Source organism: Amblyomma mixtum, chromosome 9 (assembly GCF_055824585.1).
Source record: "Amblyomma mixtum isolate Tamu chromosome 9, ASM5582458v1, whole genome shotgun sequence".
In the NCBI taxonomy this organism is placed as follows: Eukaryota; Metazoa; Arthropoda; class Arachnida; order Ixodida; family Ixodidae; genus Amblyomma; species Amblyomma mixtum.
Genome location: NC_143020.1, coordinates 110,167,356 through 110,193,707, shown reverse-complemented (window position 1 = coordinate 110,193,707; position 26,352 = coordinate 110,167,356). Strand labels below are relative to the sequence as shown.

Sequence of the window (26,352 nt, the reverse complement as noted above, 5' to 3'; positions counted from 1 at the left end):
TACAACTTAAGAAAACAGCAGTTGCTAACACTGGGCCACGGTCCGCGGAGTCCTGTATTACTCCGCTGGCCAATCACTACAGTCGAAGAAGTCAGCTCTTTAATGTTTGACTTTATTAAACAATCCAGGTTTCAAAAGTCTAGATATTATAATTTTTTCTTGTGATTGGCTTTTTGTTTAGGCAAAAAAAAAAAGTTTTATCAACTGACTACTTTTTGTCGTGGGGGAATTCTGTGCGGCGGTCCTGAATGTGGGCGGAGCTTCACTGCAGACTTAAGTTGTATCCGACTATAGTGATTAGCATTTTGTTTAGGTAACTAAATGGCTTTAAGAACGGACTAATGTTTACCACGAGTTAATTCTGTGCAGAGATCACTGCAGACTTAAGCTGCATCCGATTGCGCTTTCTGTACTTCTGTGCCGACTTACTGCCTGTATGACAGGACACTTCACCTGGAGACTTTCAGAACACTCTTTCAAGAAGTCGGTTTAGATAATGGTCAATGCGTCGGAGAAACAAAATGCGATTCACACTCCCACAATACTTTATTCTTTCTTTATTCAAGAGTACTTATAGTATAGCATAATATAGTATAGTATAGTATAGTATAGTATAGTATAGTATAGTATAGTATAGTATAGTATAGTATAGTATAGTATAGTATAGTATAGTATAGTATAGTATAGTATAGTACTTATCCCGCATACTATAATGAATGAGTACGATCAAAGGCTTGCAGGTCACGTATCTAAACTAACCTAAACCGTCCTCCCTCCTGTTTTTTTTTTTCAGGGTTGTCCATGTTGGACCCCAAATCGAGCGGGAAGATGGGTTCCCGGGCGCTGGTGTACTACTTCGCGACCACCATCTTCGCCGCCATAGTGGGCATCATCATGGTGTCCGTCATCCACCCGGGTGACCCGTCCATCAAGGAGGAGGTGGGCACGGGCACCGAAGACAAAAAGGTCTCCACTCTCGACGCATTCCTCGACCTCGTCAGGTATGCGCCCCGTCCCGGAATCAACGAACACAATGTGTTCTTCTCAACTATTAATTACCATCTTGCACAAAAGTATTCCCTCCTTAATTGCATTACCTCGGTTGATGCCGACTAACACTAAATCACGCATAAATTTGCTCACCAACCTATCGAGACAGTGTATTTATTTATTTATTTACAAAAAACTGCTGGCTTTTTAGCAAAGCCTTAAGCAGGAGTGGGTTTTAAAATACACTTTGTCAAAAAGAAAACCTCCTTGTAGTACACGCTATTCAGTACACAGTACAGAAGAAATGAACGAGAAAAAGAAACAACATTTTTCAATATTAGACGACACTTAGCGTCAAAATGAGCACTGGGAGAAAGAAAGAAAAAAATCTTGAATGCTGCAAAATTGTTAAGAATTCCTAAATAACGCCGTAAACGACTCCACAGTTGAAGCCTTTACAATATTTGCTTTCAGGACATTCCATTCCCCCACAGTATGGGGGAAGTTTTATATGTTTCAGTGCGGCATGAGCACTCCTTGACTTTTAAAGAATGGTAGAACATTGTTGACTTGTTGCTGTTTATTCCTAACTTGTGAACAATCATAAACATGCACTTAAGGCTCTCGCGGTATCTGCTCAGCTGCAGACTCCAAATTTCTTTTTTAAGTAACATGGTAGGGGACGTCTGCCAGCTGTATGAATTATAAATAAATCGCACTGACTTTCTTTGAATATTTTCGAGTGTAGATTTTTTTCTAATGGTGCTCGCTGTTAGAGGTAACACCTCCATCTCAAACTCCGCATTCACTGTATCAGAGCTCTCTGAAAATACCAGTTATAAAACTTGCAGTCGGACCAATGCATACGAATGCAATGCTCTAATTGGTACAAAGTAGGCCGACTGTCAGGCCACTTCAGGAGTTGAGATGAACTGCTACGCTATGCTAGAAACATGGACGTGACTCAGACTGAAAGTTGCACGCCGTTACTAATAGTTGGCTGCCCACCTCATAGGCAGCCTCACTATTTTCTAACCTTCAAAACTTCGCCAGAGGTTATGCCAGGATTCCGATTCGGAGTTGATCCGGTCGTAGGGTTTCAGAACTCTCGCTAGGTAGCAGCACGGGCTCGAGCGTTCCAGCGTCTGTGTGGGTAAGGCTGATATAAGTGATTATGAAATATTGCGTATGTTCTGTGACACTAGAGAGATGCACACGTTCATGCTAGAGAGAGGGCTGTAAGGGGGTCCTTTGTCGGGGAAGAGCCTCTTTGTTCTTGAGTCGTATACTACTATAGTCTACACTTAAAAAGCACCCTAGAAAAAAAAAATTGTTCTGCCATGTTCTGCGGAGCAGTGCACACCAAAGGATGTCGGTTTTTGTTCACGATATTCGGAACACCAAACAGTTCAAAGACCGCGATATGTGTGTTATTTTTTTTGTGTTATTAAAGTTGGAAGTTGCGCCTCTTTCCCGTTCTATGTTTCCTTCCTGTTTCGTCCTTTTTTGGCGTATGATATTCTTTCAAGACGATGTACCAGCTAACCTGTCAAAAAATTCTACTGTGTTATTTTTCTTCGCATACTTCAGCGTTGTCAAGGAACGTAAGGACGCAAGCAGACCTTTCGTTTTTTAATGCATAAATTCAAAGATGTCTATCGTAAAACCTTGCGTTTAGAGTAGAAACGCTAACGGAGTGCTAACTTTTTCACGCAGGAACATGTTTCCTGAGAACCTCCTGCAAGCCTGCTTCCAGCAAGTTGAGACGACATACGTAAAAGAGAAGCCCAAGCCGCGCTTCATCCATCCCGACGAAGTTCTTAACGCCACCAACGCGAGCACCTACGTGCTGAAACGAACGCTCCAGTTCAAAGACGGAACGAACGTCCTCGGTGAGTTGCGCGGAAATTTTGTTTGCTCTCTAGTTTATCGAGCTTAGTGCATGCAGTATGACTTTAACGAATTGCTAAAGAATAGTCGCGATCTGTTTTCGAAATAGTTGAACCTCGTTATACCCAAGTTGAAGAGGCCCGGGTATACTTCGAAGTAAAAATTGGCAGTGGCTTAGGTGCGCAGCGAAAGTGAGCGCAACAACGAGGCAAGCGGTGTGACGTCATACCAAACGGTTGCGGCGGCTCGGCGGCGATGCGCGCGGTGTGACGTCATGCCAGATGGCGCGGCGAGTGTGCGGCGTCCGCCAGCTACGGCGGTTGCTAGACAACGGTTCAAGGTCGGTCTCTGTGCCTCCTCGGAGCATCGCAACAGCGAAATCGCAATTTCGTGGCCAATGTAGCTTTCGCTACAATAACGAATAATTCGATAAATGCCGATGGCTACAACTTAACGCCATCTTTTTGCACTTATTGCTGCTACTATCGATTTGATGACATATCTTGAAAACTAAGTTAAAACCCGTCGTTTTTTAAATATGGTGTGCTGAAACTTGCTAGCCTAGTCAAGACAGCTTATTATTGAGATAGTGAGAGTCATCTTTTAAGAGAATATGCTGGGGGGGGGGGGGGGGACGTTTTGGATCATAAGAAGCTCATCCTTCTAACTTCAAGTTTTTGCGATTTGGCTATCTTTAGTTAGGTGCCCATTTGGAAACATGAACAAACCTGCGCCCCACACGAGATTCCGATTATTTCTACTGATTGGAGCTTAAACAAAGCGACCGCCTCAGTGCGGACGCAAATAGCTTTCCAGCCTCTCTGTTGCTCAGAATTAACTCCCTGGCACTTCTGTCTAGTACATTTTTGTGTAGATAGAAATCTTTCTAGAGCGAAACCTGGGTGTGCTTGTAACTCGATCCACTGCGGAGCACAAAGTAAGAATTTCAATTAAAAGCAAGCGTGAAAGAGTACCTAATGATCTCTTGACATTAACCGAGCGTCCGCGCCCTAGAAACGCACACAAGTGCTTCCCCCTCTTTGAGTCCGCACGATGTTCTTGTGACGTCATCACTTGCTGTGGGGCTGTGATAAGCCAATCGGGGATGGAGAAGGGTGGAAGGGAAAGGATGGAGAGGGGAGGACGAGGGAGAGGGAACCGTGTCTCTTCGTCAAAACTAGGGCAGTCACGGGACCACACGCAGGCTACGGACACGCTTCCGGCGGCGGGCGTACAAGAAAAAAAGCGCGCGTCTTAATTGCGCCTTAATGCGCGGAACGACACGCAACTGACGTCCCCCCTGTTTCGTACACTCGCAAGGACACGCTGTCTGGCAGCACTCGCTCCATTTTCTCCACCGGAGCCGGCGGTGGGGATGCTGAGGTCGTGAGACGAACCAGATGAATGCGTCACGGCCCGGCCGGTCTCTGGCCACCATAAAGAATGTGTCTGTTTGAGGGCGATCGAAGGAGAGAGTGTTGCGGGCCGAAAAAAAGCAGGCTGTTTTGCGAGGAGGTTTTAGAGGGAGAGTGTAAGGCTGCGATCCAGAAAACACAGTAGAAAAACACGACAGAAAAATTTCGGTCGTCACAAAAGATTTTTCATGGTGTTTTTGACCAAGAATTTATAGTAACAACAAACATTTTTCTAGTAACAACATAATTTTGTGTAATTACTACAGAAAGGCACTGAAGAAACGCCCATTATGTCTCTTCTCGTATTGATCATTGCTTTAAGATTTTGGAATACCGTACCAGAACTAATATGTATGCAAATTCATTTTTTGTGCGTTCTATCAGTGAATGGAATCGCCTTTCAGGTCAGCAAGTGTGCTGAGTGAATGAAGATGTGTTTTTTTCATCATTGTAACCCCCTGCTGTAGCGCCTTCGGGCTAAGCGGGGTAAAAATTGAATAAAGAATAAAGAACTAAAGACCACAGGCAAGCACATCAGGAAAAACTTCAGTATTGCAGAAAATTACTGCAAAACAACAGAAAAATGTATTGTACGACAAAACAACACAAAAATCTGTTGTAAAACAAAACGAAAAATATTTTATTGCATATTTTACACGGTTCTGTTGTTGTTTTTTTCTAATGGTATATATTCCGCTTACGGGTGCCCTGCCTCGGGGTTGTGCCATGCAGGGGTCCCGGTTGATTGTTGACGGTTGAAGAGTGAGTGTGAGGTCGAGAGAAGTGGTATGCAGGCAACATACAAGCAGCAATTACGCAGAGGGATGTTTCCACAGAAGCGGTGGCCCCATATTTCACTCTGTACGTTACATTTTGATCGTGCGGGGCCGTGGGAGCCTGCATGAACACATGGTCTGTAGAAGGGGAGAGTAAATGACGCATGCGTGTTTGAGCCAGTGTTGTATCGTGGTCGTAATAACAAGCGTGATCATCGTCAACGTCGAGAGAAGTGTCATTCCCAGAAGGCTCTGCTCTAGCCGTCCTCTTTTGAAGTCGTCGGCAGCCGTTCTTGCCTGCGGAAAAACAGGTTGAGGTTGTTGCTGGCTGCTGCCGCGGGACGAGCTTTACATCGCGCATCTGTGGCACAGTTTTGTGTCGTAGGCGTTCTCATGCTTAGCATGCAAAGAGCTAGAAGCGCGAATGGGCTTTTCGGTGAATAAAAAGTAATTAGTGGACACAGTTCCGAGGATGTATGATGACCGTAGCTCCACTGGGCAAGGTTAACTGGAGATGAGTGCAAGAGGTCATTGTCCTGCAGCGGTCATAATTAGGCTGATAACGAGGAGTAAGACGATTGTAATGGTAGTGGTCACGAAAGCAGCAGGGCTGTTTATGCGGTACACCGGGATACGGATTAGACTTGGCCACCTGATATTGGGGCTAACAAGTTCGAAATAAACAAGTCAGAGCGCTTGTGGACGTTTCCGCAGAAATTACTAACAAACTTAGCGACGATTATTGTCCAAAAATGATGTTTACTGTAGTTGTGCTGCATAGCCATTCACAACTAACCAGGGAAACCCCGTCAAGGCCCGCGTTGGTTAGGCCTAGCAGCGTCACGTGAACACAAAGGGCCCATTTTGTAAAGAGCTTACTCCCTGGCTCACCTGCATCCAGTTCTGCATTCTTAATGGCCAACAGTGACTGATGACGTTTTTCGTTACGTCATTCTGCGCTATTCACTGCCAAGAAAGTTCTCGATAAAACTATCGCCGCGAAGCCTGAGGACACTAGTCGCAAAACTTGGCAACATTTTTGGGACTCCCGTGGCTATTACAAAAGAACGTAGAATGAAGCTAAATTGAGCGGTATAGGGCCAAACGCTGTTGTCGCTTTTGACAATGCTGGAGCACTCACTTGAACCCATTGCAGGCCAACTGCCAGATTTTCTGGGGCACTTTGTTGAGAAACACAATACGGAAGTTTGGAGCGGCTGCATAACGCGGAAATAGTAGTGCAGGGCCAGTCACGCGGCAACAGGAACACATTGCGTGATATGCCACATTGCGGCACAGTATCCCGGCAGCAGGCAAGGGTTTAATAAAATAATAGAGAAAACACTAATTCTATCTTAGACCCCTCACTCCTTGCCAGGAGACGCGTCGGCGAACAGTAATCAAAGCGGGGAGGCCCTAAATAAACTTACGACAGCTGTAAAAAGAACTTGAAGAAATATGAGAAAAGTCCTTGTATAAAAGGAGGAAGTCGGTGATACTTGGAAGGTTAGTTCACTCGGACAGTTGATGCTATATACTAAACCATGCAAAGAGCAATGGGCAGAACATTTTGACAAAGGTCAGAAGGGATGTTAGAAGCAGGCAACGTTACAGTTAGGAGCACTTGCGAGGTCGGTTCGTGTTGTTGTGGCGTGTGTTTCTAAACAAACTTGACAGCTGTTAGTGGCGCCCGTCTTGCCTGGACCGTTGGCTTCACGCCCTGTTCGGTGTAGCGGCTTTGCTTTAACAAGTCCGTGAAGAGAACGACAGCTCAAGATAAAGAAGATAAGCTCCCGAAATTTGAGCCTTGTCTCAAAGCGAAGTAGTTTTCGGGACAACTATCGTTGGCCTTGCCGACGAAGTGCATACTGCTGTAGCACGCGACTCTGACATCAGGCACCATCTCCAGAAATCTCACCCTTTTAGCATGGCCACACCAGGTCCCCCGCGCCACTGTCCGCAGAGCAATGTCTTTTTCCACTGGACATGGGTGAGAGCTACCTTCATCGTATACGGTGTTTACTGGAATACCTTCAGTTGATCAACCCTCCCGAATCATGCAACCAAAAAGGGCATATTCTCAAGGCCACGAGCCTCTCTGTTATCTGGATAACTTTCTCGTCTGCTGACGTTTGAGCGGGCGTTTTTTGTCACGAAATATGACGCCGAAGTCATTAATCTTGGAGGAACTCCTTCTATCTTCAGTTCAAAACAGCTAGTGGAACTCTTGCTCCATCCCCTTTCTCCGCTCTCTACCACCTGCTTAAGACACGTTGTGTTTGCGAAGAAAATAACCAGTCGACGCTAAGCACAGAGAAGAGTGGTATAGTGTTTCTACACTCCAGCCATTGTTCTTCAAAAGAGTTATTTCGATGCGTTCTTCGCTGCTCTGTTTACGGAAGAAGGGACGGGCCTAAAATAACATGTCGGGCAGCCACAGTGCCTGGCATAACGAGGTCCTATGCGTTCCAAGAGCAACAGCTTATGCCGTAATGTTTTCTCTGCTCCCGCTTGCGTGGTTCGAGTGAGAAGTCTCGGTTAACTAGCGACGGGTCTTTGTCAAGACGCTCTCCCAACGTGTACTCTTACGCGTCGTTTAGTGGCTGCTAATCGGTTATGTCTTGTGTGCTTCATTGGCCTTGAGCCTGCGGTCGTTTAGCTAACGAGTCTCGTGGGTGCGATGGGCACTGGCCTTGCTCCCGTTCACACGGTCATTGGGAATGCCCGTCGAAGACAGCGAGTATCTTTGTAACTAAAGTGTTTGCGCAATTCGCCTCTTGCTACCGTGCGAAATGAGCGGAACGCGTTTCGTGATATACAGTTGTAAATGTATATCACGAAACACGTGGTGAGCCTGTCACTAGCAGTTATTGAACAATGAACGGTCGCATTCTATGCAAGGTACCATCACAATGAGCTTTCTACCCTAAAAATCGTTAATGTCCTACGCCAGCTTATAAGTATTACTTTTCCCTACTCTTCAGATATCTTTGGCTCTTGGCTTCTCTCATTTTCTTCAACAGAGTTATCTTTCGTCGGTCTAAGCTCCCTGTAGTCATCGCTACCTTTTTCTATTTTGTGTCCTACGCATAAAAGAAAGTTTGAAGGCTTTTTTTTTTAAAGTAGCCTATATTTCATGAAGCGTTTCACCCTGGTTGGAGTTAAAAGAATGTATTAAGCCGGGTTTAAAGCCTATATGTACTCGGTTATGGTAGTTGTTTTAAGAATGCAACCAAGTTTGTTGCGCGAGGCTTCTATACCTTTTATCCACACAGACACATTTGTAGTCCAAGTAGGGTTAACTGGGACTAATCGTACCACTTAGCACAAGCGACGAGCGGTTAGTCCCAGGGATGGGGGAGGGGCACACAAGCAATGACAGATACCCGTCGCTGAGTTAGTCTCCTTAAGACTGATAGTTGCCACGTAGGGTCAATAGCTAGGGCAACAGAGTTAACTCCCCAATTGCAAATCCCTTGCAGCGCTTTTAGTCATTTCTTGCGCAGAGTTTAGACTTGGCAAGCATGCTCGAAGAAGGCACTTACAATGCACCACGCGACATGGACATTTCATAATCCAACATGGCGACCTCCATCGAAGTTCTTTTTCTTTCTTCCTCCCATATTTCCAAAACAAACTGGAAGCTCCATTTCTTTCTTAACCGAACCACAATTACCGTAATCGTTACGTCACAAAATTTCGCGAGCCTAGAGGTACAAAGCCGAACCTTGGTTTCCCCTTTGCAACTTGGGCATTCCTGGAATGGGCACCAGCCGTTTTTGCTCATTTGTTCTCCATTCGTCATGGGAAATACGATAGCGGCACGTGGAGTTGAATTGCCAAAGCCCCGTGGTGACGCAGCGTGCCACAGGAACGAAACCCGGCGCATCCAGCGGACCGTTGCGACCTTCGGATTGCGTCATTCGAGGGGATATTTAAATGCGCCTCCCGTTACGGCGCCGAGTGTTTTTTTTTTATTTTCTCCACCATCGCCCGTCCATCGTTCACTCCACTCCGCTCAGCTTGCGCAAAAGAGAGTTGTCACGTGGGACAGAGCCGGGCAGCGTCGGTCGGATGACACCCCTGGGAACAGGGGCGTCGCGATGTTCCCGGTGGACGCTTCTGGTGTCCGGGCCAGTGAGTGATGCTTGTTTGTTCATACGTGCATCTGCGTCTGAGAGACAGATAGGTGGTGGGAAAGACAGAGTTGCATACGGAATGAAAGAAAGTGATTATGAAAGAAATAAAGGAGTAAATCAGGCCGAGACAAATGAAAGTAAGAATAAAAGAAGGGATAAAAAATGCAAACAAAATGAAATAAAGAATTCAAGAACGAAAGATAAAGAAAGAAAAAGGAAGAAATGTAAGGCGGAAAGATAGAATCAAGAAAGGTGGAAAGAACCAAATGAACAAATCGGAAACAACGCTTACAAAATTTTTAGACAGTCTATAGACTCCCCATAGACTTATGTCTATAAAGTCTGTAGAATCTCTGCAGTCAAATCCTGGAGAATAGTCTGTAGGCAATACAAATGCTATAGACAGTCTATAGACAGTCTATAGATTTATGGCCATACACTTATAGTAGACTTTTGTCTGTGGACAGTGAATAGACAAAAATAAATATTTATAGGAAGACAGCACAGTCTATAAGAAGTCTATAGACTGTTTATAGACCATATTTATAAGGGAAATGAGCAGACGCATTCGTGGTGGTGCGCCGAATGCATTCTCCGACGTCGTGACCGGAGTGTTGTCCTACAAGAGATCTCGGCGAAGGGACTATAGCTCCACGGGAAGCAGCAGGCTGTTTCGGCAGCTCCTCCGCCGCGTGCATTTGCTACACTCGTTGTACGCGATTGGACTACCAACTAACCGCCAGCTGCGCGCGACCGGTGTTTTGTGCAAGCTTTTGCGAGAAATCGATTTGCAACTCGTGTGACGGCATTATATCAGCGTCTGGGAACACCGTAGCGCTTGCGACATATTCGTGGAATCGGAAATACTGCAAATACTGCAAATACTGCAAGTTATGAGGTAGTCTTGGTCAAAAGTTTCCACGCCAAAGTCTCTTCGCTTCAGCAGAATGATGGAGCTATCATAGCAGCATTAATTACTAAAGGGCCTTGAAAGGCTAGAAGTTTTCTTCTTATGGTAGAGAAGCTTGCTGCTTGAAATGTACTTTGATTGCTCGTCTACACGGTGCATTCAAGGGGTACCTCTTGGCTGCGCAACAACACTGGTGCGAAATTGGCCTTTGCGGTGGTCCTTTGCAGCACGCGCTTGAGTGAATGATCCCGAAGCCGCTGGCCTCATACCAGGCGCCACGATGCTTTAGGATATGCGCTCCGGCGAACTAGGCTCATAGAGTTCAGAGCGGCTGCTTTCCGTTTTGAATCTCTGTGTCCTGCGTCCGGTGCGCCATCACCGGTGGCACCGTCGGTGCTAAAAAAGAAAAGTGACGGTAGTTATGAGAAGAGCACTAGAGGATACGACTCTTAGGAGTCGAAACATGCCGCTGCGCTCTGATGAACATTGCAGGAGCATGGTGGTGATGTTACTGCAGTCATTAACCGCATTGTTGGAGGCACAAGTTGCGAGTGATGCAGATCTCCCCGTTGTCGTGTCTTTACTGCTGGAGGTGTAGATTTAAGTTTAAGAGTTTGTTTCGTTTGCTGGTCTAACAGCTCTTCCTATCCTTGCTTCTTTCACACAATTTGGCTGATGGATTCCTCACACCTTCCAAGATTTCCCAACCCGAAAATCCAATCCTAATTTCTCTTATCTGTTCGCTTGCTAGAACGCTGACTGAAACGAAGCACCCCTGTTCTTGCTATTTTTTCCCTTCTCTTCATCGACTGACATGAGGTGCTGAATTTCAACTTTTTATTGGGCGATTTTTTTTATTCAATAATTCCCATTTGTTTCACAGCATTACGCCCCAATTGCTTGTCGCTTTCGTTCTTTGCACTCTTTGTTAACGATGCCAAACCTTTGAATAATTCTAGCGGCGAGCAGTGATCGGGTCCTTATGTGGCCGTTTATTTTGGAAATGTCAAAAGTGTAGAGGCACACACCGTACATCTACAACCGAATCTCTTCTATTCTTAATCAGGCTTGATCGTGTTCTGCATCGCCTTCGGCATCATCGCTGGCCAGATGGGACCAGATGCTGAGCTGATGGTGCAGTTCTTCAGCAGTCTCAATGAGATCATCATGAAGATTGTCGTCCTGGTCATGTGGTAAGTTCGCAGCTCTGTCTTATATACGCCCTTGAAACCTTTTTTGGGGTGTATTTAGAATGTTCAGAAAGCCTATATACCTTCTATAGACAAATCATATGGACTATTCAATCGACAAAACAACTCCTGTAGGCAGTTGGCAGTCTGTAGACGATTTATAGATTTGCAGCCATACATTTCTAGTCGACTTTTGCCTATAGGCAGATGATAACTCTAAACAGACAAAAGGAATAGGGAGGCAATAGAGTCTATAAGAAGTCTACAGGAGTCTATAGACCATTTTTATAAGCGAGCTTTCTCTTCTGTAGCGCATCTAGAGACAGCCACTTTAGTTTACCGCCATTGACGTTGTACATTGTGTAGATGACGTTAATTTCCTTATGTGGAACTACACTTTGCTGTTTCCGATGAACGTCCCCAAAAACAGCGCTAGAAATTCATGAAACAAAGTTAAGTCCTTCAAAACAATTTTTTCTCAGTTCATGCAACTTCATGCACTATTTTTTATTTTCGAGGCACATTTCCTACGTGCATGCGAACAATCTTTCTAGTTCTTTTTGTAAACTACTCCCTTTTAAATCCATCCACTGCAAAACAGTGTCAATAAGAGCTCCCACCAACATGTTATAGCGTGAATGTCCCTAACGCAAAATTTATCGCTCATTGCCAATTGTCTGAAACAAAATGCATTTTGGTGCCTTCGCAACAACGCTGGAAATTCTGAAACGCAAGCTTGTTCCTGATTGCGTTATATAAATATTTATGCGATTTTGAAGCATAGTGTTCCAATAACTATGCGGATTTTGAGCGGGTTCCCCTATTTTTTGGCGTCGGAAATCTTCCTGTTCTTCCTTCATAGCACAAAAAATTTTGAAGGGCATTTTCTCTTTAACAGAGCTGCATGACTAGCTGGCCACAAACCACAGTCGAATCTTGGCTGCGTACCGAAAGTAACATTCAAGTAATAAAGCTCTTTTCAAGAACGTAATAAATAGGACGAAATACACCTGACTTCTCTTGAAACATAAGGGGACGTAGCTTTTAATTATTAATGATTATAACGGCAGATCACCAGCATATCAGCAGGAGCTGCCAAATTAGGTCCGAAAAGAACAGTTGAGCCTATCACTATCCTCACCGATCTAAGACAAGCTCTATAAATATCGCCACCTGCTTTGCGATTAAGACATCGAGAGGTGCTGCAGTCTACGCGTAACATTGGCTCACTTAGGAGCCATCTTTCAAAAAGAGCCATTGTGTTCTCCTTTGCGCAAAGCATTGGAACGTTTCTTCATATGGGCACCTCTCTGCCTCTAGGTACTCACCCTTCGGCATCATGTCCCTGATCATCGGCAAGATCATGTCCATCAAGGACTTGGCACTCACGGCGCAGCAGCTGGGTCTCTACATGTTGACCGTCATCACGGGTCTCCTCATCCACGCCTGCATAACGCTGCCGCTCATCTACTTCCTCATCACCCGGAAGAACCCAGTCACCTTCTTCAAGGGCATGCTCCAAGCATGGATCACTGCCCTCGGCACAGCCTCCAGGTGAGCGGAGACCTCCTCCTCACGAACCTCCTCCTGCCCTCCCCTCACGAGGTCCAAGCACAGTTCCGGTCTGTGGTGCCTCCTTCCGCACGTATAGACCTCTTCACGACCCCCAGGAAAACAACCGGTTTTCTGGGTTGGGACGAACATGGGGGCGCTTAATCCTCAATTAATTTCTGTACCACGACCACAGCCTGGTGTCCAATATGGCGGCGCCCGTAGAACTCTTTTTGAGAAGGTCTCTATAACGCCAACCTGATTTACATAGTTCAAACTACCGAGCTTGCAAACTTGCTTCAATTTATTCAGCTGTTTTTCGTTGAGATATGATTTGGAAAGAGTTCTGAAATTTAATAGTGTTACTACGAGAGGAAGCCTATGATTATCTTGCGTCTGATGCCACAACATCCTCAGAGATATAAGGAATAAAACGTCTATGTTCCAAAAGCGCTTCTATGCCAAATACTGGTATTATGCGGGTGGAGGGATCAGGCAGATCAGAGAATAAGAAGTGCACACATTATCGAAGTTGTCATTACTGTGCGAACGAGGGACTAACGAGAAGGCTAATGCATTCTGCTCCTATTGAGCTCAAACAAATAAAACATGGGAAACTGATTCGAGCAACAGTGGTACTGCTGCATCAAGTCCTCAGGTAGCATGAGCAATGTCAGTGCTAAAGAGGAGAATAGGTATTGACATCGCTTTAAGTGAATTTCGCCGCCGAGTCGAATTACGTGAAATAAGCTCTACAAAGACACTTGGAACGCAGAAGTTAGTCCTGTCTGAAGCTCTATTCACCTATCAGTGTAAAACCTGCTTATCTCATCGACAAGACTCTTTGAAGGCGGATAGATGCCACAGTAAAGAAACAAAGTGGTTCAGTTCTGACCCGATGCCTTCGATTACTTATCTAAACTAAATCTCAGAGCAATATTTTATATCCAGAAAGCCAAAGCAGAAAAGATTGCCCCACTTCTGAAGGCTTCTCCGCTTATCTGTCTATTTTATTTCTGGACAGTGTTCGTTTGCCTCTCAATATCACTCTGGAGTGCCAGCAAAAAAAATCTCAAAAGCAAATGACTGATCTTAATGAGCCAGCAATTGCTTCTGGAGTTTCTATTTCAGCAAATTTCCTTCTCAAGAATAATTCTCCTAGCGCATTTTTCATGTTCCACGCTGAAGTACAAATACTTTGTTACGGAATGTCCCTTTTACCTGTTACGATTTTGCCCGTTTTCTATCCATAGCAGTATTATCTATTGCTGTACATGTCTCGTAAGGAGAAAGCTGATCATGGCCAATACTTTTAGCTGGTATCACGAGCCGCTTGCTTCATTGTGGTTATAAACACTGCAGCAGCCAAATAGACGTGCAGCGATTTCACCTAGCCCGTGCTGAAGACAGCCCGGAAATCCTCGGTTCCTTTGTTTGATGTGACGCTACCATGCAAAGCGCCTGTATTGGACCATGTCGCTTTTACTACATCAAGAAAACAACGCCGTTGTTGACTGAATTATGGAATTGCATTTTAGTGTGTTGTCTGTCCTGTACTTGAGAATCTTGTGTTTGTGTTCAAATAGTGACATTGTTTCAATAAATTTTCTTTGAATCTGTCTTGTGCTTTAAGAACGGAGGTGAGCGATAGAACAATTTTACTTAATTATTTATTTATTTATCTAAACTACAAGGGTCCCGAGGTGAGACATGACATGAGGGATCAACAAGCCTCAAAATGTCAACAAGGCTCAGACTCAGCGAGGAGCATGTCGATAATAATTGTTTGTTGCTTTTATATAATAACTACCATCACAGCACTGCTAGTACAGGCAGTAGTGAGGTATACGTTCAAGTCGGAGAGACTTCTAAAGATGTTGCCAGAGAAAGACAAAATGCAATGGTTTTGACCTTTGACCCCGTACCGGCTCGCAGTGCGGCCACTCTGCCGGTGACCTTCCGGTGCTTGGAAGAAAACAACCACATTGACAAGCGGGTGACCCGGTTCGTTCTGCCCGTCGGCGCCACCGTCAACATGGACGGCACGGCACTGTACGAAGCCGTCGCTGCCATCTTCATCGCCCAGATGAATGGCATCAACCTCTCCATTGGGGAAGTTATTGCCGTCAGGTAAGTGCACTGGGCATTCTGCCCTTTTGTGTAACTTTCAGGCCAGACCTTTCAGGAATGACTTTAGGGGAAGGAGCAACCAGTCATGTGACTACCCCTGATACGTGGCACAATTGTAAATCAAGGCTGCATAGTTGGTATGTATAGGCACGACTTTAACCATGTGACCTCAGCGTCACGCATACGAGGCAAGAAAAGGGCGCGTTCTGAAGACCGAAAACAGGGGAAAGGAAGCGACTTTCATTTCATTTATTTTACCCGTCATGTCCAAAGTCATTACAGTGAGGCAGTGGCGAAAAAAGGAGATAAATATCTCAAACATGGGAAAATAATTGCACTGTACAAAATATACAGCATTAGAAAGACTACAGAGAAAAAATGGGAACAAAGACAGGTCATGCGTCGATGCGCAGCTGTTGCAAAAAACACGGTCGTCAAGCCTTCCCTTCAACAGAATTAATGAATTCATTACTGCTTTCAATTTCCGCACAAAAATTTCATTTGGCAGGCTATGGCATCCTTCAAACTGTCTATTGACATTTTTGTAGGTGTTTTTAACAGAAGTCTTGGGAAGTCGTCATTTCAGCCCAGAAATAAGACTCCTTTGCGACCCCTTCTATCGCCGCGCACTTTTGTGTGACTGTTCCTGCAATCAGACCGATGTCAAACTCTGAGGTACGATGAGAACATTAGTTCAACTTATGAGGCAGTAAGACCAATGTATCCAGTAGTGTGGGCTTGAAATAAATTTGAGCGCTTCTACCCAGGCAGTCTTGTGGGGTATACTTGCGGCATCTTTGCATGCATCCTCCGCACTGTGTTTATGCGCTCGGTATTCATCGTTAGGTTGAGGTTGAAGCCGAGGTTGCCGCAAGCTACTAGTGGGGTTAGCCTTGCGAATTCTGCCGGCAATTGCTCAACCGTAGAGACACTTAAATGCTAATTGGTTCAGGGCCTGCTTATAGCTTGCCATTTTCTCGTGGTATCTGCGCAGCTTGACGGCCACAGCTGCCAGCATTGGAGCAGCCAGTGTGCCCAGCGCGGGTCTCGTCACCATGTTACTGGTGCTCACATCAGTGGGGCTGCCCACGGAAGACATCTCCATGATTGTCGCCGTCGACTGGATGCTGTGAGTCTATCTTTTGTTTCGTTTTTTTTTTGTTCTTTACTGTCCGAACCGTCGAGCCGCTAAGAACATTCGCCGTGTTCCAGCGTCTACTATCGGACCAAATGTCTCCAGAAGGTGCGAAAAGTGTAATGCGTGTGTATGTGGGACGCGCACCAAAGATCATTTCACTTGACTATCTCACTTAAAGCACATGGTCCAAACTTTCATCTTCGCAAATGGGGTCTCGGATCACTGGTTAACAGGAGAGTTGGCTTTTTTGGCAGATCAACCTTCCTGGAGTGGTTTGTCCCGTGTAGTGAACGTAAGCTGAAATGGAGAGCACATATAGTCAGCCAGGTTCTAGACTCTGCACAGGCCTCCATACCCTACCAGAGAGGCCCAAGTTTTAGCATCGTACAGAGTGCTCAAGGTGAATAACAGCACAGTGTCAAATATTGGTGAAGGCAGTACGAGAAAAAGAGCCACTTCAATGGAGCCTTCTGCAAAATACCTTCACACACTTCGAAAATGAGCGTGGCACATGTAGCTCCTGGAAAGCTCTGCAACTACCGTTTGCCGAAGGCCACTGCATCGGCTTTTTGCCGCCGTTTTTTTTTTTCGCTAATATCATGGCACAGCTTAGTCGAGTCGAAGTGACCCTTTTACTCCCTTTTTGTGAACTCTTGAAAGTTATAGGAGCTCAACGGAAAAGCCTCTAGAATGTTGCCCTAAAAAAGTACACCACAATTTTCGGATACCATGGGCCTGAGGAAAAGCGTGACATTGTTTGGGCCCCTCAAGGCCAGCAGCGCTGCAGCAGCAAGAAGGATACGGCCAGCATCGCTCCGCGACGTCTGCGCCGTTGGCAGTTCCCCACCGGCCTTCAACACTTTGGGTCTATTGTGGGCCTGGCTCCCACCAGGGGCTCCTGATCCTTACCCTGATGTAACCCTTGTTAGCACTGTCGCACTACCTCGGTGCCGGATTGTAAATAGAACTTCAAGTGTTCGGACAGAACGTCCGACAGAGTGCTGTACTGCACTGACAATACTGGCAGAAAGCCGAAATGTTTCTCGGACATTCACATTACATAAGTGGTTAGGTTGCGTTAGCCCGGAATCCCCGCCGTAGAATATTCTGAATTGGTCGGTTGAGTAATCATTCGTGTTCCGCCCTTGTTTCCGCTTGTCTAACTGTGACTATTTTTTGCGGAATAACTGTTTCGAAGAAAACCAAGCGCGTTAGACTGCGCCGAATACGAGCTTAATAGCAGCCTATTCTGAACAAGAAGACAAACATTGTCAAAACTGCGCGTGTCGACATCATTCACACCAAAGCGCGGAGTGCTCTTTCAGACTTCTGCGTGGGCCTCTGTTCGGCACCGGTGACGCCAAACATTTTATGTAATGTGTCCTCCTAGACGTTACCTTTCTCCTGCCTTCTGTATAGAGTACTCTTTCAGTAAAACCGGATGACACCTGTAGAGATACAATGCGTACCCATGAGGGTGTTTATTAGGGTGGTCATCACGGTGTTATCAAAGATTCGCTTTGAGAGGACCCTGATGACCATTCTCATGGATTGAACTTTCCCTGGGCAATTCTACTGCTCTTTCATAGAACCATGATGACCACCCTCATGGCTCCTAATGACCCTAGGCAGTTCTAGTGCTACAACAGGATCTCATGGATTGCTGAGGTCTTGAATATTCGGCTTGCAGCCGTCGCGGACTTGTTTGGTCTCAGAAGTTTCTGTCCCCGAACGGAAACTCTCAGCGTTTCCTTTGTTCTCGTGTTCTGCCAAGAAGCAGACGACCTTGCCGTTCATCTTGTTCTCTCCGTCTTCGTCACTTCAAGGCCACGTGGCTTAGTTCCCTCTCTAAAAGCGTACAGCGCGTCACGGCAACGCGGGCGGTCGTTTGCAACACGCCGTCGCCGACAGCGTAGCCGCACCCATATATCCGTGGCGCCGGGGACCAGCGGGCCAGCCAGACACAAAGGGAAAGCCGAGCGGTCTTATTTTCGGGCCCGGTCTACTTTCAAGTCCTCGCTAACGCTTGCCGCGCCAGAATAGGCGGAATGTACGGAAACCGCGAAACAGGGGCCTCAGCCGGCGTACGGTATCTGCAGGGTCCCGTAGCCAAGACCTGCAGTGTGTCCTAAGCAAAGGTACACTCTAGATCTCTTCTTTTTTCTATCCTCGCGTTCTTGCACCCCCCCCCCCCCCTCCACTCGCACACTTTTACGTTGTGTCATTTAGCTTTTTTAGTAGCTTTGGCCGACTCCCCTTCCCCCCTGCGGCTATCTTGTGCAGCTGGAGCGTCTGGGACCCTCATGAGCGGTGACACGCAGAGAAGCGAGGTCTCTGGTCGCGTTCCAGAGTTTGTTTTTAGAAAGACGCCTCGGGGGTTTTTCTTCCCGTCGCTTTCCCTCGGGCGTGGATAACTCTTTTGGCACAACTTGCCCCACGCTGGCGCCTCGAAGCTTCCCCTACCGGGGCTAGACGGTGTCTCCGTTGCTTGTTTTGTGGAATTTGAATGTGCTGCTGTTAGTACCGGTCTGTTGTCCACAACCATGCGTCGTCCCAGTTGTGTAGTTCTTCGTTCTGCCCTGCGAATGACCTGTGCTGTTCATTACCGCAGACTGAATCGCGAACACCCAGAAGATCCTCAAGGCGAGCGCCCGTCAGACGTCTGCGCAAGCTTAGTTTTGGAGTAATTACGTCACTATCAACCGACCACCAAATGTTGTTTTTGTCATCCGTATCTTCAATTTTTTTTGGGAGCACAATGAACGTCATATCAAACAGAGTTTTGCCTGGCGTAGGTTCACGCGGCATATTGGGGGCGTCTCATGTAAACCTTAAACCTATCATTTTATTTGCAGCTATTTCTATATGGAATCAATGTTCACAATGACCCTATTGCACTTCATCCTCACATTAAGAAATTCGCTCTTGAGCTTTTTCACCCTTAGATAGACATCCACATTCCCTTCCAAAGTTGACGTCCCCTGTGCCATCTGACGCCAACTTCAAGCTTTATACATTATTTCCAATGTATTCGTTGTCATTTTTCATTACCTGGCCTTCCGTTTTGAATTTTCTTTTGAACATCTGTTGGCTGACTATCCATCATATGTGGTCGTTCTGGACTCTCTCCTGCCTTTTTATTCCAGACACATATCTCAGCATCCTCATTTCAATTGGCTTCGCCTTTTGGACGTTGGCCTTCTCTAAGGGTAACACTTTGGTTTCATTCAAAGATTTTTGGCCTCACCACTGTTCAATAGAGGAAAGCCGAAAGTTAGGCAAGTTGGATCACGTTCATGATGCAACAATAGCGCACAAGGAACACGAGGGACGCAAAGGAAACGACGCAGACAAGCGCTAGTCTGCGTCGTTTCCTTTGCGTCCCTCGTGTTCTTTTTGCCCTATTGTTACATCATGACTGTCCAATAGACTTGGCCCTTCCGCTTAACAAGGACCACCTTGTGGTAAAAGCATACCTCAAACAGCGTTCCAATTGTTCTGTCCTGTCTTTGTGTTAAAAAAAAAACGTGTGGGTACAAGCCTTTGGCGCTGTTTCTCCTTCACGCAGGGACCGTATTCGCACATCCATCAACGTCCTGGGCGACGCCTTCGGGGCGGGCATCGTGTACCACCTGTCCAAGGGCGAGCTGGACAAGATGGACGCCGAACACGCCCGGCTCGAGCTCGAGATGGGCGAAGCCGGCCGCAAGGGCTCCTACCTGCGGCGACCCAGCGGCATCGCCGCGCCCGGGGTCTCGGCACCACCGGACTACGGGGCAAACCCGGGACAGAACTTCGTCAGCACCGAGGGAAACAGTGAAACGCAGATCTAAGGACGCCAAGACGTGGGCCGAGAGGGAAAAAGCGCGTTTTGTCCGCCCCTCCCCCGCCTCCCAATCACCCTTCCCTCCTCCTCCGCCCCGCGCTGAAAACCATCATCCGTCTTGACACGAGGCAGAGGTGTATGTAGTAGCAGCTTAAGCTGTGTTTATGGTGAATACGTCGTCCGCAGAAGTTCGCCGGCATCCCTCTGGCACTTGAGTCCTAGGGCACTCGACGCCTCACTTTCGAGTGCCTTGGCACTCGGTGCCCGTCATACAAGTGCTTGCGCACTCGATTCTTGCTAATCACTACGCAGTTCTGTGTGTCAAGGGTGACTCCTTCAGCAGGGCCTCTCGACCAGCTGCGAAGAGTGATTCTAACAAAACGCTGATGCTGTGAAATAGGCTTTCTTTTTTTTTTTCATCAGTAGGAACGATAGAAGGACAGCAAGGAGCACTGGTAATTCAACCTCCTGGTCATGTTGAGTTATTCAAGATTAAGTGTGAAAAAGTTATACGTATTACTTGAGCGCTAACTCAAGGTTCTTTCAGGCCTGGCAAATGAGAATTCTACTGTCTGTTGGGAAGTTACTTTAGATTGATTAAGGAATGTTCACTGCGGAAAAGCTGACCATTGAGGAATGACGACTCGAACTGCTTTCGCCGCAGTATGGACGCCTCTCTCGCATTTACTTTGTTCACATAAGATTGTTTAACTTATTAGAAAGTGGCGTGGGAGACCCTCAGGAGTCTGCGCTAAAAAGATTGCTATTCCTTTGAAGGAAATTTTTCTTTTAAGGCAGTTAACGTCCGGTTTGCAGTCTACTCTTCATTTTTCCCCCTCATTGAGCAGAAAGAAGAAAGGACCAAAGGCGCGTTAGTTACCACTGACTCTATCTTTGGAATTTTTACGTTCTGGTGGCCACTTCAACAAGCCTTGTGCGATGTAAACGTGTGTTGACGTCCTCAGTGCTTGCGCCGTAACTATGTTAGTGTCACATTTTATCCCTTCCAGTTTTTTCGATCGCAATTACACAGCCTGGACTAAAAGAACCCGAAAACAGCGACACCGCGCCGTTCGGAAAAACTTTGCCTAATCCCAATGAGAAGCACGAAGATGTCTTGGCGACTCACATGCGTTTTGTGGTAGATTTAAGTAGAGCATACGTCGGTGGCATGTGCTGAAAGTGTATCGAATTTGCTGGAGTGGTTTCGCTGGCATGAATGATGTATGCTACATCGCGCCAGCTCACATGCTTTTGTGGTCGGCTGCGTCAGCCCAAGACAGCATGTCTTGTAAAGCCGCTTACACACTGACTCCATCATTTTCTAACTCAGCATCGCAATCGCTATGTATTAAGTACATCTGCACTCTTCCCTTGCTTGCTCCTACATTGAACTCATCGCCATCTTTACCGGGGCCATGTCCTACGTGAAATGCTCTGGTAGCTCCTCTTGCCTTTACGGTACAGTTGATGAGGCATACGCCTTGCGGCCGCAGTCGCCGAAAATTCTGAGGATGTCGAATTTAAGCCATTCCTAACTGGTTCACGTTGTGACCGTGGAAGAGCCGCGATTACTCAAACCTAACGTCACCTGAGGCGATCCCTTTCCTCTCAAAGCTGTAAATGTCTGCCATGCAGAAGCCTACGTCAGGGAATTCGCCCAACGCGTAGCCTTCACTTTGATGATGGCGCACTCCGAAACTGTAACTGAAGTTGCACACAGCGTCTTGTACAGCTGATGAAAGTACGCTTTCTTTTTGTTTGTGTGTCTGTGTTTTGCTCCCCAAAACAAACCTGTTCGCCACACCTGTTCGCCACAGCTGTTCGCCACAGTGCGGTTATTGCGAACCCAGTGAAAAGGCTATGAACCTACCAACGCAGCTAAAACCACCGAGGAACTCCGCGTTTCCGCCCCGGAGGGATCCTCAAAATAAAAGAGGCCCCGGAAGGCAAGCGCACCCCCAAAAGGGTGCCACGGAAACCGGCTCCGCACCCCAGGAACACGCCTGACGAGTACCAGGCTGAAAACGGCTGCACTTGACAAATCGAGATCCGCGCGCTACTTATAGAACACTGGGTGGGGGGTGAAAACGGTGGCGGAACCGGGGTAGGGGAACCGATTGCCTCGCCCAAATAGCGAACCGAAGCCACAAACACGGAATCCTTCGCGCAAGCTTGCTGAAGTCAGCGGCACTTCGGGTAATCTATGGTCTGCTGTCAGCGTCCCATCCCTTGCTCGTCATCAGCCGTCTAAGCTTCGTAAATCCAACAAGCCTGAAATCATTGGTCGGAGCGACGATCTGGATACTCCTTGACAATTTGTCCTATGAAGTCACCAAACGCCCCGCGAAAACAGTGTGTTAAAGACTTAAGGGTAACATGATGATCTCTGGCACCATGCATCAGGAGTTCAATCACTATGAGAACGACCGCAGAAATGAAGTGCTGCAGTTGTTTTGAAGGTGCAAGCATTTCGTTGGTTAATACCAATTTGGCAACCTTGAGCACCACAAAAAATTGTACATGTCGGTGCTGTTCATGTGACTGTGCATGGCGTGTAAATGCATCCATTTATGGTTGCACAGTATTCGGGTACCAGCTGCTGACGTGGCTGAAAACCACGTGTCGTGGCGTAGAGCTCAATAGTTTCCCCACTTGTGTGCTGACTAGTTCCCTCTGGAAACCCATGAAACCCAGAGGCAGCGTGGGGCAAGTTGTATTATTATGTATCCGACTTCCTGCAAGCCGCCATGGAAAGTGTGGCATGCTACGGGACTCTACACGAAAAACGGCCTCGCTTTCTCCCTTTCATCCAAAACATCCGGTTAATTCCTTTCCGTTTTAGTTGCGTGCCGCGGACGCTTTGATGCAGTCGGCGACCGAGCGACCCCGCCTAGTAACTTCCTGGCCCGTCTCCAAACATGCGAAGAGATGGCGGCTCGGCGTCTGTGTACGGAAGTCTGTTTTTATCAAACGACCTTCGGTACAATATTTTTCGCGCAAACGGACGGCTACGTGCAAGGTCAAACGTGGATGTTTAGTTTCCTCTTCAGTGAGCTTTGTGTTTCCTAACATTCCTGCCTACCTCCACCCCCACCTTACGTTCGCATTTAAATCAAGGTCTTGTTACCTGAAGCCGCGCAGCTAATTTCAGCTCTGACGTCCCTACCTTGAGCTCAACCGCTGCGTATGGCTAGCTCTCCTCGACGCATGATGTTCACGTGACGCAACTGAAGCAACGCTTTGATTTGTGCAAATACACAAGCGCATCGGTCTACAGCGCCGGTTCATGCATCCGGCACGCTCTTCTCTGTTGGGTTGTCAGCGGGATAGCTTACCAGCTGGTAGTGCTCCTGGTGCTCTAACTTACCCTAGAATGTTCGCATGATTGACATTTAGTCGACAAAAGAACTGCGTGAGATTTGGAGTCATATCTTACACGTCTTCGCAATCTACTATTGTTGTTCTACAAGGCCTTTCAATTGGTCGGCTGTGTTGGACATCGCAGTAACGTCGGTAAAGCCAAATTTCTCTTGTTTATAAACTTCCCGCACTATTTAGAGCTGCGGTCATAATTCGGCCTAAGGCACTTCTCTTTACGACGACACAACAAACTTCGATCATCTCTGAGATTTAGGAACAAATCCATTCGGTTAACCTCTTGCGTCGCCCAAAATAAACTTCTTCTTGAACCATCGTGGAGCAAGGAAACAGTTAAAAGCATCTGCGTAACATTATGCTGAGGCCGCGCAAGGGCTGGCAGAAACTCCTCTCCTTCCACGAAACTCGTCTTTAAATGCACCTTCCTGACAAAAAGGCAATGCTCAGTTGATTATTGAAATCGGACATAACGATCTGCTGCGGTGAAACTTCCGCCATTGGCACATAGTTTCTTTGACTCAAAGCACTTAATATTTTGTAGATGACAAAACTGCTCCCAATTCTCTGTCTGTTTCAGAAACTAGGCCTGTTTGAGTAAAGTTTTCATTAGTTACCAAGTTTCTTGATCAACTAAGCTCAATTCAGTAAATGTTTCGGTTCGGCCACCGTTCATCCTTCTCTCCCTGTCTGCTTTACCAAATTCGTCTAAATCGACGAGGTTAAACCTAGTCTCACGAATACCTTTACTGCTTTTGAACGTCAAGCACTTTTAATATAACGAAAACTATTTAAAAATTGCCCTAGTGCGACACACATATCTACAAGAGAATCGGCGCGTAGAAAATTTATTTACTTTTTCTCCTCCCTCAAGTTTTGTTTAAGCCTACTGTCTCGGCGAACGTTGTCCCACCACAAAGCGTTTACGGCGTTAAAGCTTTTCAGTGAAGTAGATCTTCTACTCCACTCAATTATCTAAAAATATACGTGTAGTCAAGCTATACCGCGGAACTCATCACTTTGTCATCACAGTTAGACACGTCATCATTCATTTGCTGTGCAGCCTTTAGTCCTTTGTGTTTATCATTTTTTAACCGTCTTTCGACCCTTTTTTTTTCGGGTAAGTGTGGAACTGTTGTACATGAATGTGTTTCCGTAAGCAGCGCGTCTTACAAGATTGTACTTGAATGCTTGTATGGATGAGGTGCTCTCGTCAACGCGTTAACGGTCACGTCGTATTTTTCCTTGACTTTTTTTTTCCTTGGCCCATTGCACGTTTAATATTCTATAAGTTTTCAAGTTGATGAAGACTTTGCGCATACAACAATGCTGCATAATATAGGTGTTTGAGAAGGCAATTGTAATATGATCGTTTTTTAGTCCCTGTTCCTTGCCTTGCGAAAATTTCAGTCATTGAGAGTTGTACATGTTGTCCAAATATCATATCACGAAAAATATGCGTCCTTGCATATTTGGTGCCCACTTTTATTTTTCTCTGTTTTGCTAATTTGCGCTTCTAATTGCCGAAGCATGCAGAGTTTTTCCAAGCATGACAGAAGTTAAAAACCACAGGTAAAATAATCACTTGTAAAGATATGCCATCCACAACCAAAGTAATCATCTCAGTGAAAAGAAAAAGAACTAGTGACATTGCAAAGGCTGCTTATTCTTAATGGTACGTCCTGACTAGCCGCAATATTTTGTGGTCATTTTTACCGGTGACATGGCCTCCGCTGAGCACTTTTCTACCGCAGCCTTTACGAAATTTTGCTAAAAAGTATAGTTGCTTCAGCACCATCGTTGAATTCTTACATAAGCTCAGGTCTCTAGAAATACATAAGCTATTTTCTTAACCACGACCAAATTCCGCCTATTCACATTAACGTCTCCACAACGTCACTGCATTTTGCGCTTATATTACTTCAAACACTGCTTTTTTCTTCCCGAAATAAGATTCATTGTTTTTGTTTTTCTACACAACTGCCTCAAACATGTAGTCATCAGAGTTATCATGATATATCGCAGCGAGTCATATGCTTTGGTTTTCTTGTGTTTCGGTGTTTCTTTTGTGGCATAGTTTTTAGCGACTCGATTGTGTACACAACGGGAAATTGATACATTCAGTGAATTAAAGAACAATAAAATGCTGTATGTTTTGTTTCTGTTTTCTTTTCTTCTTTATTTGTACCATTTTAAGGAACATTTCGGTTCATGACCACTTCGCAGTGCGTGCATGGAGGTGTACTGCTGGTCTAGCAGGATCGCGAAATAGATGTTCAGTAGATGAAGAGTTCCAATAGGTTTTTCAGGACACTCTAAAAGAGCTTACGTTGAAACTACTTAATGCTTCAATACGAGTGCTGGAAACTAGAACTGATCGCTATGACTTCATTCACGTAATTGTACGACGCAATTTCTGAGTTTTAGGTCATACAGTTTACCTTTCATTTTTTGCTGGTGGGTTTGCACAAAAGATGTCAAAGGTACAGTCTTTGTCAAAAGTTTAGAGCCCAGGGGGTTCACTTCCAGGCTTTATATTGGGACTCCAGGAGCATTCGTCGAAGTCCTACCTATTGCAGGAGGCAGTACCAGAAATCTCATGTCCAGGAAATTTGTAGCGCTAGAGATCCATTAAGAGCGACACAGTGTGGCTCAAAAGAAAAAAACCCCTGGGCTACAAACTTTTGACAAAGGCTGTACTTATACTATTCTTAGTGCATGCAGTAATATTACATTCTCCGAAGGGCAATGGTAACACACACTGGTTTAAAAGTACTGCCCGCTGTGATATCGCACTAGCTGTTTGCTCGAGGTTTTCGTGATGTAAATTTCTTAGCTATTTAACATAAATAACTATTATTTTGATGTCGAAAGCTGAAGAGAAAGACTTTTACGAGGGATAGGAATTCAGGTGCCTGAGCAGTGTTTCATTACATTAAACTAAATTAAATTGTTTTTGATGAAAGCAACTGGTGCAGTATCGATCAACATACAGGCATCTCGGTGGACACCTGAACCG

General features: G+C 46.0%; 1 protein-coding gene across 2 annotated transcripts in view; it reads left to right on the top strand.

Moving 5' to 3' along the window:
• LOC149330696 (excitatory amino acid transporter-like) overlaps nucleotides 1-21,770 on the top strand; it is a 144,779-nt gene extending 123,009 nt beyond the window's left edge. For both annotated transcript variants that reach the window (XM_089561350.1, XM_089561349.1), the window contains exons 4-10: nucleotides 794-1,001; nucleotides 2,707-2,882; nucleotides 11,187-11,313; nucleotides 12,631-12,864; nucleotides 14,797-14,991; nucleotides 15,986-16,120; nucleotides 19,698-21,770. In XM_089561350.1, the coding sequence (XP_089417476.1) occupies nucleotides 794-1,001; nucleotides 2,707-2,882; nucleotides 11,187-11,313; nucleotides 12,631-12,864; nucleotides 14,797-14,991; nucleotides 15,986-16,120; nucleotides 19,698-19,962 (1,340 nt within the window). In that variant the 3' untranslated portion in view covers nucleotides 19,963-21,770. The remainder of the gene's footprint in view (nucleotides 1-793; nucleotides 1,002-2,706; nucleotides 2,883-11,186; nucleotides 11,314-12,630; nucleotides 12,865-14,796; nucleotides 14,992-15,985; nucleotides 16,121-19,697) is intronic.
• Nucleotides 21,771-26,352: the final 4,582 nt, after the last annotated feature.